This window comes from Rhipicephalus microplus, chromosome X, assembly GCF_043290135.1.
Source record: "Rhipicephalus microplus isolate Deutch F79 chromosome X, USDA_Rmic, whole genome shotgun sequence".
Taxonomy (NCBI): Eukaryota; Metazoa; Arthropoda; class Arachnida; order Ixodida; family Ixodidae; genus Rhipicephalus; species Rhipicephalus microplus.
The window spans coordinates 86,064,621-86,077,409 of record NC_134710.1 but is presented as its reverse complement, the minus strand read 5'-3'; the positions used below and the strand labels follow the sequence as shown (position 1 = coordinate 86,077,409).

The window sequence follows — 12,789 nt, the reverse complement described above, 5'->3', positions numbered from 1 at the left end:
AGAGAGAGAGAGAGAGAGAGAGAGAGAGAGAGAGAGAGAGAGAGAGCCTGATGACCCAGTGGAAACGGAGGGCTCTCAGGCCTATATCAACCGTGCAACCATATCTGCATTGTCTCAAGAGAAAACGCCATAATTTACATATGGTATTCATCATCATCATCATCAGCCCGACTGCGTTCACTGCAGGACAAAGGCTTCTCCCATGTTCCGCCAGTTAACTCGGTCCTGTGCTTGCTGCTGCCAATTATACCCACAAACTTCTTAATCTCATATGCCCACCTAACCTTCTGTCTCCCCCTCACCCTCTTGCCTTCTCTGGGAATCCAGTTAGTTACCCTTAATGACCAGCGATTGTCCTGTCTACGCGCTACATGCCCGGCCCATGTCCATTTCTTCTTCTTAACGTCAACTATTATATTCTTAACCCCCATTTCTTCCCTAATCCAGTCTGCTCTCTTCTTGTCTGTTACGGTTACACCTACCATTTTTCCTTCCATTGCTCGCTGCGTCGTCCTCAATTTAAGCTGAAGCCTCTTTGTAAGTCTCCATGTTTCTGCTCCGTAGCTAAGTACCGGCAAGATACAGCTGTTATACACCTTCCTCTTGAGGGATAGTGGCAATCTACCTGTCATACTTCCTTTTGAGGGATAGTGGCAATCTATCTGTCATAATTTGAGAGTGCTTGCCAAATGTGCTCCACCCCATTCTTATTCTTCTAGTTACTTCAATCTCATGGTTTGGCTCCGCGGTTATTATCTGCCTTAAATAGACATGGTCTTTTACAACTTCAAGTGGACTATTACATATCTCAAAGCACTGCTCTCTTCCGAGGTTATTGTACATTACTTTCATTTTCTGCAGATTAATTTTAAGACCCACCTTTCTGCTCTCCTTGTCTAACTCCGTAATCATGAGTTGCGATTCGTCCCCCGAGTTACTCAGCAATGCAATGTCATCGGCGAAGCGCAGGTTACTAAGGTACTCTCTATTAACTCTTATCCCTAACTGTTCCCATTCTAGGCCTCTAAAAACCTCCTGTAAGCACGTGGTAAATAGCAGGGGGGAGATTGTATCGCCCTGCCTTACACCCTTCTTGATTGGTATTCTGTTGCTTTCTTTATGAAGCACTATGGTAGCAGTTGATCCCCTGTAGATTTTTTCAAAGATGTTTATATATGCTTCATCGACGCCCTGATTCCGCAGTGTCTGCATGATGGCTGATATTTCTACTGAATCAAACGCCTTCTCATAATCTATGAAGGCTATGTATAGTGGTTGGTTATATTCTGAGCATTTCTCTATTACCTGATTGATAGTATGAATGTGGTCGATTGTTGAGTAGCCTGTTCGAAATCCTCCTTGTTCCTTTGGTTGATTGAATTCTAATGTTTTCTTAACTCTGTTAGCAATTACTTCTGTAAATAGCTTGTATACTACGGAGAGCAAGCCGATCGGCCTGTAATTCTACAAGTCCTTGTCATCTCCTTTCTTATGTTTTAAGATGATGTTAGCATTCTTCCAAAGACTCTGGTACTCTTTTTGTGAGGAGACACCTCGTAAACAGGGTGGTTAGTTTTTCTAACACAATCTGTCCTCCATCTTTCAACAGATCCGATGTTACCTGATCCTCACCAGCAGCTTTGCCTCTTTGCATGCTCTCCAAGGCTTTTCTAACTTCTTCGATCATTACTGGTGGGGTGCCATCTCGGTTACTGCTAGTTCTTATATTATTAAGGTCGCAGTTGTCCCAGCTACTGTACAGATCTCTGTAAAACTCCTCTGCTATTTTAACTATCCTATCCATATTGGTAGTTATTTTGCCTTCTTTGTCCCTTAGTGCATACATCCTATTTTTCCCTATCCCAAGTTTCCTCTTCACTGCTTTGACGCTTCCTCCGTTTTTCAGAGAGTGTTCGATTCTCTCCATGTTATACCTTCTTACATCGGATACCTTACGCTTATTAATCAACTTCGAAAGCTCTGACAGTTCTATTTTGTCTGTTGTACTTGAGACTTTCATGCTTTGACGCTTCTTAATGAGATTCTTTGTTTTCTGGGAAGGCTTGCAGTGTCCTGTCTAACTACCCTGCCTCCAACTTCCACTGCACACTCCGTAATGATAGTCGTCAGATTATCATTCATTGTATCTACGCTAAGGTTGGTTTCTTCAATAAGAGCAGAGTACCTGTTCTGAAGCAAAACTCTCAATTCCTGTACTTTCCCTCTCAGTACTAGCTCATTGATTGGCTTCTTGCATATCAGTTTCTGTCATTCCTTCTTCAAGTCTAGGCGAATTCGAGACCGTACTATTTTATGGTCACTGCATCGTACCTTGCCAACCACTTCCACATCCTGCACGATGCTTGGGTGTGCACTCATTATAAAGTCTATTTCATTCTTATTTTCGCCATCAGGGCTCCTCCATGTCCACTTACGGTTTCCTCGTTTTCGGTAGAAGGTATTCAAAATTTGTAAATTACTGCGTTCTGCAAACTCTACTAGCAACTCTCCTCTGGCATTTCTAGTACCGATGCCATAATCTCCTACTGCCTGGTCTCCAGCCTGCTTTTTTCCTACATTTGCATTAAAGTCTCCCATCAGTATAGTATACTGTGTTTTTACCTTACTCATTGCCGATTTCACGTCTTCATAGAAGCTTTCAACTGAAGCGTCATCATGGCTGGATGTAGGCGCGTAAGCCTGTATCATCTTCATCTTGTATCTCTTATTGAGTTTAATTACAATACCTACCACGCTTTCATTAATGCTATAGTATAGTGGTTGGCGAGGTACGATGCAGTGACCATAGAATGGTACGATCTCAATGGAGGAGCCCTAATGGCGAAAATAAGAACGAAATAGACTTCATAATGAGTGCACACCAAGGCATCGTGCAGGATGTGGAAGTGGTGTCAACTGATTGCAAACAAAAATTTAATGGTCCCAATAAGACAACTGTTGGCCCCAGGTCAGCAGTTATTCCAGTGTGTGGATGATGGTAAGATATTGGTCCCCGTGCAAAACCAACCAGAACTTTTGTAACTTCAGTAAGAATTCTAAAATGCCACTCATTTTTCTAAGGCTTTGAAGACTGCAGGCAACACAGTCAAACACACAACGATACAAGGCATAACTATCTATAAGTTACAACGACCATATTGCGGTGCACTTGCGATTTTCCTATGCAACCCTATGAAAATGAGTCCACATACAGCAAACATTTTTCAGGGCCTACTAATTTTACAATGAACACTTTCGACACAGTCGTGGCAAAAATATGGCACATGCGAAGCAAAGAGAAAAAAAAAAAACAATACAAAGCATGTGATATGTGTGTGCCCTGCCACAGTTGCAATCATAGACCTCGTCGAGGACCGCATGCTGATTTCAGACGCTGTGAGCAAGGTCGCTCACTTTCCAGACACTTCTTTACCGGCAGAAGGGAAGTGAGGACACAGCAAGAAATAGGAGGCAGCATGAAGACTACAGTCGGCTTTCGCACGGCGAACTTTTCCGATGCGGGCCTCGGCATCTACGACCGCCGCCGACAATTAAACAACGTTTTCGAACGGAGAAAGCCACAAATTTGAGAAGCGGTAACACTTTATCGAATAAAAGTACACTGCAACGCTCAGCCCACCTACACCAGGTTTTTCGCATTTCGGTAACAGGGAAGACAGGTCGATTAGTGATAACGACATCCGTGCGGTAGCAGCGGTGCCTTAATGGATAAACATCGAAAAACAGGGATGGCGAGGTGGCCAATAGCGATGAGCAGGCCATTTTGACTCATTGCCGGTAACCTTATCACAGTCATCTGCAGATATCTGCTCGGTTAAGTGACGGCGGTACAAGCGCATCATGGCGCCGTTCGCAAATTCGCTGGCGCTGCGTCGTGCGAGACGCTTGTGTGCGTTGCTTATTAAATTTGTCTTCGTTCTGTTGGTCGAAAGGGCTACTCGCCGCACCCGAGCATGATCCCTAGTGAAGCATGCATGAAGAACGCAGAAACACACGAATGCATTGGACTGAAAACAAACCCGGCATGCGACGACGAGAGCCAAGTGAGCGACACGCTGCACCCAACTAGCTAGTAATGATTCGTTCAACAGGATGGTACCACGCTTCAGTTGAACGGGATCAGTTCCTTGTGAACGTGGTTGAATTCACTCGTGAGCAAACGGGTGTTTTTTAAAACGCAAAAAAGCTCGACTTGTCAGCATAGGCCTTTGAATTTTTGATTAAAAAAAAATGGAGTGACTACTAAATGAACCTTTTTATGGGCGAGTTCATATACAACGAAATACTGAAATAACTACCACTTATCGCAACATTTATGAGTTCGTTGAAAATGGGTTTGACTGCACTGCATACTAATTATGATAGACCTATGAAATGAGTTTCATCAGTTATGATGTTAAACATTTAACATTTATTTCAAGAAGCCACGTGAGTAGCCTACTAATCAGTGAAAAAGTACTGTTCAAAATGGCTATCTTATTATGAACTTAATTTTTAGAGATTTTGGTACCAATAGTTCTTAGTGAAATTTCATTGGAAACACTGAAAACACGATGGTGGTTGATCCAGTTGCGATACACTTGTCATTGGCTAATCATTCAGAAGCTGGCAGAGGTCTAAGCGCATTCTCGTATGTCACACATGCATATATCAGCGGCTTAGTCATACAAAAAGAAACTAACATTCTAGATCACTTTTTTCCACTTAGATGGTCTACATTTTCAAGTAACTAGACTCTTACCCCTATTACTGCTACAACTACTTTTTATACCACTTAGGAAATGTGGTGGAAGGGGGGACTTTCTTATGCATAGTTCATAAAGATGCAGCATCTTTAACTCTTGAAGGTGGTGTGCGAGGAGAAAATGATAGCAGCAATCCTTTGCATTGTCCATAAACAGCCCAAACGAAATCTGTATAGTGTTGGATTATCTAGGTAAAATTCTCTTGTATAGGTGCAGTGTTATGAACTAGTAATTATTTGCTGCAGTATAACTCGGTTCTGGTTGAGTAATACCACAGCTGCAGAGCGCGTTCTTGCATGCAAAAGCAGAGCTACAACACCTCAACAAGCTTGCTCCCATTACGAAGCAGTGTGCCCTGCCTGCAACTGAGGCATGTTGAAAACTTACTCTAGTTTGCAGATGATGCCAAATACTGAGTAATTATGTTACAGCAGGCTAAACACAACTGGAGCCACTAGGCCACAAACTGAAACCATTTGATGTTGCTGTCGGTTTCAACCAATTCCTGCCAGAGCTTAAAATATGCTCCATAAAATACTCATGCCAGTCAAGACCTAGAAGCAACTGCAGTTCAAAATTTTAACTTGGGTTAAAACTATTCAAAAGACATAGGGCTCCAGCACTGAATATATTTATTACTGACAACAGAACACAGTAAAAAGGCCATGTTTTATGCATGAATTTAGATTGCCATTTAAAAAAAAGATAACTAAAAAGTACAAGAAAATCCTTCTAGTAGAGCACACTGAAGACATACCCCATCACCAACAACAAGACGTCCTTCAGCATCAGTGTTATTGATCTCAACAGTTCTGAAAGCAGTCAGAAAAAAGAACACTTGTTTGCACATGTCCAACCAAAAGAGATGTCACGAACATCACTTTCAAGCACTCAAGCTCTTCAACATTGTACTCACTTGCCAGAGTACATTGTAATTATATCATCAGGCCTTGTTGCATTTGGACCAACAGCATTTTCAGCCAGGCAGAAGACAGCATGAAGATTATCACTGAACCCCTGCACAAAAAGTCACACTATGAAGAAACGCCTTTTAAAATGCTGAGGAAGCTATAAAGAAAAATATACCCACCCCATTAGAAGTGGGGCAACATGCATAAAAAGCAAGCCAATTACTCAGGCTCGTGTCTGCTGGGGCGGCGGTTCGGCGGCTAAATCCGATACCACATCAGCCAGGACGGGTGTCACGAGAGCAATATGATAATTGATTTACCTTTTTTTCCACTGTGAAGCCTCACTTATTCAGCCACTATCTCCAATATACACCAACAATGAATCTCAGTAGACTTAGGATTTATGTTCACCTACCAAGAAAGAAATAACTGGTGGTCATTTTATCCAATTATTTGTAATTAGGGGCTAGTACTAAACGTCAGCTGTTTTAATGAAATGTGATTGTGTGAGTGCTGTTGGTAGAAATGCAGTAGAAGTCTTGCATTAAAAAAATATGGTGATGAACTCCGGCAGTTCGAGCCAGTCTGGCGAAGAGAACACTTGATGGTCGCAAACAACTAGGTGAGTCTTATACCTCGTATATCGAGAAAGTTCTCTCTCTCTGTCGACGCGTCAACGCCTTCATGACCGAGACAGACAAAGTGTGCCATCTGCTCAAAGGCATGGAACCTGTTGCCTTCAATGCTTTGGTGGTAAAGGACCCAAGTACCATTGCTGACATTGTAGCTATGTGCCAGCACCTGGACGAGCTCGAATCCGCACGGCTGCAGCTGGACAACACTCCTGCAGCCATCCCTGACAACCCTACTGTCGACCCCTCGTTACGAGCCATGATCCGCACCATGATACGAGAGGAACTGCAGCCGCTCGGTTTTCCAGTATGTCAGTTTCCTTCTGACACCCCCAGTACAAATTTACGAGACGTCGCCAAGGAGGAATTGGCGGCTATGACGGGTAATGCCTACAGAGACCCTCACGTCTCCACCGACTTACGCGCAAGTCGCCACAGTTACTCCAGCCTTCGTTCCACCAATACCGCCGTCAACGACGCCAGCCCATCTGGCGTCTCTGGCGTCTAGCACGCAAAACCAGCCTTACTATGCACGACTGGCACCAGCACACCTGAATTCCATAGTACCCAGCCCAAACAACCAGCCCTATTATCAATCATGGTGCCCGACGAGACCTGATTGATTGATATGTGGGGTTTAACGTCCCAAAACCACTATATGATTATGAGAGACGCCGTAGTGGAGGGCTCCGGAAATTTAGACCACCTGGGGTTCTTTAACGTGCGCCCAAATCTGAGCACACGGGCCTACAACATTTCCACCTCCATCGGAAATGCAGCCGCCGCAGCCGGGGCCCGACGAGACCTACATGCTACTATTGCGGATATCGTGGACACATCGCACGTGCCTGTCGCAAGCATCAGCGAGACGAGCGTCATGGGTTTGACACGAACGGGATGACTATGCCATAGGAACCACTTTCCAGCACTGTCCTTGCGTTACTACGCTTCACGGTCGCTCTTCCTCCCAATCAGTAACTCCTGAAATGGCACTACTGTGATGCCAGGCATCGCTCGCCATCCCCTCTCCGTCACTCTACGTCGCCACTTCGACCAGCCTCTCAGTTTGCCGACCTTCGCCCGGAAAACTAAATTACGCGGCTTCTAGGGAAAAAGCTGCATTTAGCGAAGTAGAAAAATTCCTCCAGAACATCCTCATAATATGATATCTGTTTCAGTGGAAGGCATAGAAGTGGAAACATTAATAGACACTGGTGCTAGTTTCTCAGTCAGTCACAGAGATTTGTGTGTGCGTCTCCGCAAAGTTACAACACCTAACGATGGACCTACGTTGCTCGCTAAGACGTTATCCGACCTTCCGCCATGTGCACTGTTCGTGTCTCCATTGATGGACTTCTCCATTATATGCAATTTGCAGTGCTTAGTTCGTGCACTCAACAGCTAATATTGGGATGGGGCTTTCAACGGCCTCCGCGTCTATCTGCTGCCGGCACGCGTCCTACACATGAGCAATACCGCCTATTCGCTTCACGCAGATGATGCACCCCTTCGTTTTTATGCTGCAGAAGACACTGAGCTATCTCCGCACAGTCAGCGAATTGTTACACTTCTGTCTGATGTCATTGACTACGGCGATGTGCTCGTACAACCCTCCGTACGCTGTGTCACCAGAGGAATAGCCTTCACATCAGGTCTGATACGTTTCGAGGATGGCTTCGCATTCCTTTGCGCAATGAACTCGACGGCCGAAAAAATTCTGGTTCCGAAGGGCTTAACGTTAACTTGCGTCCCTACACCGGAGCCTTTTCTGTGGTAACTTTTCAAGACGCTTCTCCTGAAGCTCTCCCTGTTGCACGTTCCCCATCCACCTCCACCTTCAAAACTACCATCAGCTCTGACCTGACCCCTTCGCAGACTCAACAACTGTTTGCCTTGCTGATTAAGCATGAAGCTTTGTTTGACATCAATTCACCCATATTGGCACAGACATGCGTCACCACGCATCCCATTGAGACTGAGGGTACGTCAATCGTTTGTCATCGGCCATATCGCGTATCAGTAGCTGAGCGGAAGGTTATTGAATTAAATGCAGGGTTTAACGTCCCAAAACCACCATATGATTATGAGAGACGCCGTAGTGGAGGGCTCCGGAAATTTCAACCTTTTGGGGTTCTTTATCGTGCACCCAAATCTGAGCACACTGGCCTACACCATTTCCGCCTCCATCGGAAATGCAGCCACCGCAGCCGGGATTTGAACCCGCGACCTGCGGGTCAGCAGCTGAGTACCTTAGCCACTGGACCACCGCGGCGGGGGAGCGGAAGGTTATTGAAGAAAACGTTGACGACATATTGAGACGAAACATAATACGCCCCTCAGCTAGCCCTTGGTCATCATCCGTCATCTTAGTTCGAAAAAAAGATGGTTCTGTGCGCTTCTGCGTAGATTACCGGACGCTAAACAAGATCACGCGCAAGGATGTATACCCTATGCCACATATAGATGACGCCTTGGATTCCCTACAGGGAGCTCAATACTTCTCGAGTCTTGATCTACGTTGGGGATACTGGCAGATACTGATACATGAGCACGATAAAGAAAAGACTGCATTTTCGACACCAGACGGACTTTACAAGTTCAATGTAATGCCCTTCGGCCTCTGCAACGCACCCGCGACATTCGAACGCATGATTGACACCATTTTGCGTGGCCTGAAGTGCAAAACTTGCCTGTGCTATTTGGACGACATCATTGTTTTCTCATCAGCCTTCTCTCAACACTTACACTATTTAGACGAAGTCCTCATGTGCCTTGGTACGGCTGGCCTTCAGCTGAACAAGAAAAAGTGCCGTGTTGCCAGCAAGACAATTAAGGTCTTAGGCCACATTGTCAGTAAGAATGGCATTCGTCCCGATCCCGATAAAATATCGGCCGTTCTTAATTTTCCTCGTCCTGAAAGGACCAAGGACTTAGGCAGTTTTCTTGGCATGGCTTCATACTTCCGCCGATTTATACGAGAGTTTGCCTCGATAGCAGAACTTTTGCACAAATTACTCTGTTCCGGTGTTCGCTTTGAGTGGTCTCCTGCCTGCAAATCAGTGTTTAGCCATCTGAAAAACGCCCTCACATCTGAACCAGTACTTCACCATTTCGATGAAACAGCACCCACACTCCTGCATACTGACGCTAGCGGTCACTGAATCACAGATATTCTACTGCAGTGCGATGAATCATCACATGAAAGGATCGTTGCGTATGCAAGCCGCGTCCTGACTAACACCGAGATGAATTACAGCATTACTGAATATGAGTGTTTAGCTGTCGTGTGGTCAGTGCAGAAATTTCGACCTTATCTACAAGGTCGTCATTTTACCATAGTTACAGACCATCATGCCCTATGTTGGCTTTCCACACTCAAGAATTTGTCAGGACGGCTTGGTCGATGGATTATACGTCTTCAATAATACGACTTCACTATTACCTACAAGTGCGGTAAAAAGCACCAGGACGCAGATGCACTTTCTCGCTGCCCACTTCCTACGGCGCCGTCCACTGCTTCCGCTACTAACTTCAGCGATGAACGCTTAGATAGTCCTTCCACATTTGTTTCGTCCGTAGCCATCATTGACGAGATCCCACCTGACGACCACGGCTCCATCATAACGCATCAACTCGCTGACACTTACTGTAGACGCATCATAGATCGCCTTCAGGGGAAATCTCGACCGCCTAATGCCCACCTTCGGCGACAGCTCAGGCATTTCAAGCTCGATAACCTCGTTCTTTACCATCACATCTATCACCCGGATGGTCAACGCTGGGTGCCCGCTCTTCCTCCTTCTCTTCGAGCCGATATTCTTAAGGCCGATCATGACGACTTGACTGCTGGTTACTTTGGTTTCCAAAAAACATACAATCGCATTAAAGGTCATTTCTACTGGCCAGGGATGTCCGCCAGCGTAGCAAAGTACGTCGCCTCTAGCAACCTTTGTCAGCGCCGAAAGCTTCCGACATCACCTCAATGCGGAGAGCTGCAACCACTTCCATGTCAGTCTGCACCATTTCAAGTCGTCAGCATCGATCTATATGGTCCCCTTCACATGACTCCGATGTGGTGGCCATCGATGGATAGTGACAGCTGTCGACCACTTGCCATGTTATGCTTAAACGTCCTGCGTGAATTTGGCCTCTGCTTTTGACAAGGCTACATTTATGCTTGAATCCTTGATCTTGCGTCATGGTGCTTCTCGTGTCATCCTGATTAACCGTGGAAAAGCTTTCCTTTTGCAAATTGTGGCAAATTGTGGAAGAATTGCTAAAAGCCTCCGGCACCAGCCACAAGACAACCTCCAGCTATCACCCCCAAACCAACAGGCTCACTGAGCGCTTTCATCGCACTCTGTCCGACATGATAGCTATGTACATTGAGTCATACGACACCAACTATGATGCGATTTTGCCGTTCGTAACGTTCGCTTATAATACCGCCGTACAACGCACAACTGGCTACTCGCCATTCTACCTTGTCTATGGCTGATCGCCACCTTCCTTTCTGGACGTCTTGTTCTTGACAGCCCCGGTTACACCATCTGCATACTCCTGTGAACAATGTGTCCCACCTCCATCACTGTTGCCAGCTCGCCAGACTCAATACTGAGGAGAGACAACAAGCCCGTAAAAATCTGCATGACGCATCTCACACCACTGTGACCTTCCACCCCGGCGACGAGGTACTACTCCGGACACCAATTCACACTCCTAGATTGTGCGACAAATTTCAGTTTCGGTTCCTCGGCCCATACACAGTCTTAGAGCAGACCTCGCGCATTAATTATCGCGTTGAACCTGTGATTGCTCCAAGTGATCGACGCTGTCGTGGTACCGAGATAGTGCATGTCTCGCGTATGAAGCCTTTCGCAAGGCGTTCTCCGCATCTATAAGTTGCGGCCAGGATGGCCGCTCTCATGCGCGAGAAATTAGTGTGGGCATTTAAAGCACACTTCTTCATCACCTGTACAAAACCATCATCACCTAGTGTTCTTCATCTTCATCGTTAGTGGATATAGCTCTTGAGTCGGTTCTGTGCCTCGGAGGTGACTGTTCTGGTCATATCTTCCAGGCCTAATAAAGGCGTGAAAAGGAATTCGTCGCAATATAATTGATTTTAGTTATAAAGGCCACCTTTTTAAATGCAATAATCATGGTGCTTAGGAACACTTCTTATGCTCAACTAAACAATTGGGATCGGAGAACTTTAGTGAGCTGTGCTAAGGGCTTTAATCCAGTCCTGAAGGTTGTGAGGATGAATAGTGGCAAGGTAGAAAGCTGGACATAAAGATTTTAATTACCTATGGTCAACCAAACACCACACGCACAGCTAAATATGCAACGAAACAGGTAAGCCAGTTATCATAGTGTGGGCTTTAGCACCAAAGGCTGGTGAACATCAGTGTTGAATACTGCATCTTCAAGAACGATTCACACAAATAGCACTTGTATATGTTGGGTAAATATGTATAAAACTTGCAATTTAGTGGCTGAAAGCAGGAAATGACAGGAACAATACAGCTACAGCATAGTCAAAATTTTACACAATTAAGCCTGCCACAGTATCACAAATAGAGCTACAGGAGACGACACACAAATGTCTCTAGTCAATGAAAATGTAAAACAAAGTCAGTTTATATATACCAAATACATAATGTTCCCACATATCCCGAAGTGCCTGCCTAACAAAACCACCATTCTAAAGATGATAAAAGCAAATTAGTGACACCCCTTCGGCAACACTGAATGCTTACTAAAGAGCATCTTCATCCAGTAATTAACGTAGCATCAAGGTTCTCATAAAAGCTCGGGCTGCATGCATCCTCACAATTAAATAATTAAAACAATAAAAATGACCCCTTGCTGTTCTAATATTTTGTTTTTATTTGAAGTATTCTTGTCCATTGTATTTATTTAAAAATTTAAATATTCGATTTAGTATCCCAAATATGCACTATCCAATTCGGGTACTGAATTGAATAGAATGTTATTCAATTCACCCTTACAAATTTATATGAAAGCCTTCTGCAAGATTTTTTTTCCTTTTTCTTGCAGTATGTTTGATGATATTAGGTGTCATAAAGAAAGCCCTACAACTGCATGCTTTGAAGTGAGCCAAAAGAGCTTTCTCGTGAGTATTGTTATGCTGATGCAGGCACTCATTCTATGTAGTTGCCTGTCTGGTAAAGGTAATGGTGCAAAACATAGTATTGGAGCATACGTTAAAAAGGATAAGGGCCAGTTAACGGCCAGAATAATTAATGACGATTAATTGAATGAGTTTGTAGCAATACGAGGACAGTGTCTTTTAGATATATACTATCATGACTGCACATATCCCGAATAGAACAGTGTTCTTTCACTCATCATTTGACTCATTTGATGACAGCAAACAAGCAAGTCTTAGCAGATTGTGTTGATTGATTGATTGATTTGTGGGGTTTAACGTCCCAAAACCACCATATGATTATG

At 44.7% G+C, this 12,789-nt stretch overlaps 1 protein-coding gene across 3 annotated transcripts in view; it reads right to left on the bottom strand.

Annotated features, from left to right (window-relative positions):
- Window positions 1-12,789, bottom strand: part of grsm (probable aminopeptidase NPEPL1 granny smith protein) — a 60,815-nt gene that overhangs the window by 9,859 nt on the left and 38,167 nt on the right. For all 3 annotated transcript variants that reach the window (XM_037427367.2, XM_037427368.2, XM_037427366.2), the window contains exons 8-9: window positions 5,683-5,783; window positions 5,524-5,578 (exon numbers count right to left, since the gene is read on the bottom strand). In XM_037427367.2, the coding sequence (XP_037283264.2) occupies window positions 5,524-5,578; window positions 5,683-5,783 (156 nt within the window). The remainder of the gene's footprint in view (window positions 1-5,523; window positions 5,579-5,682; window positions 5,784-12,789) is intronic.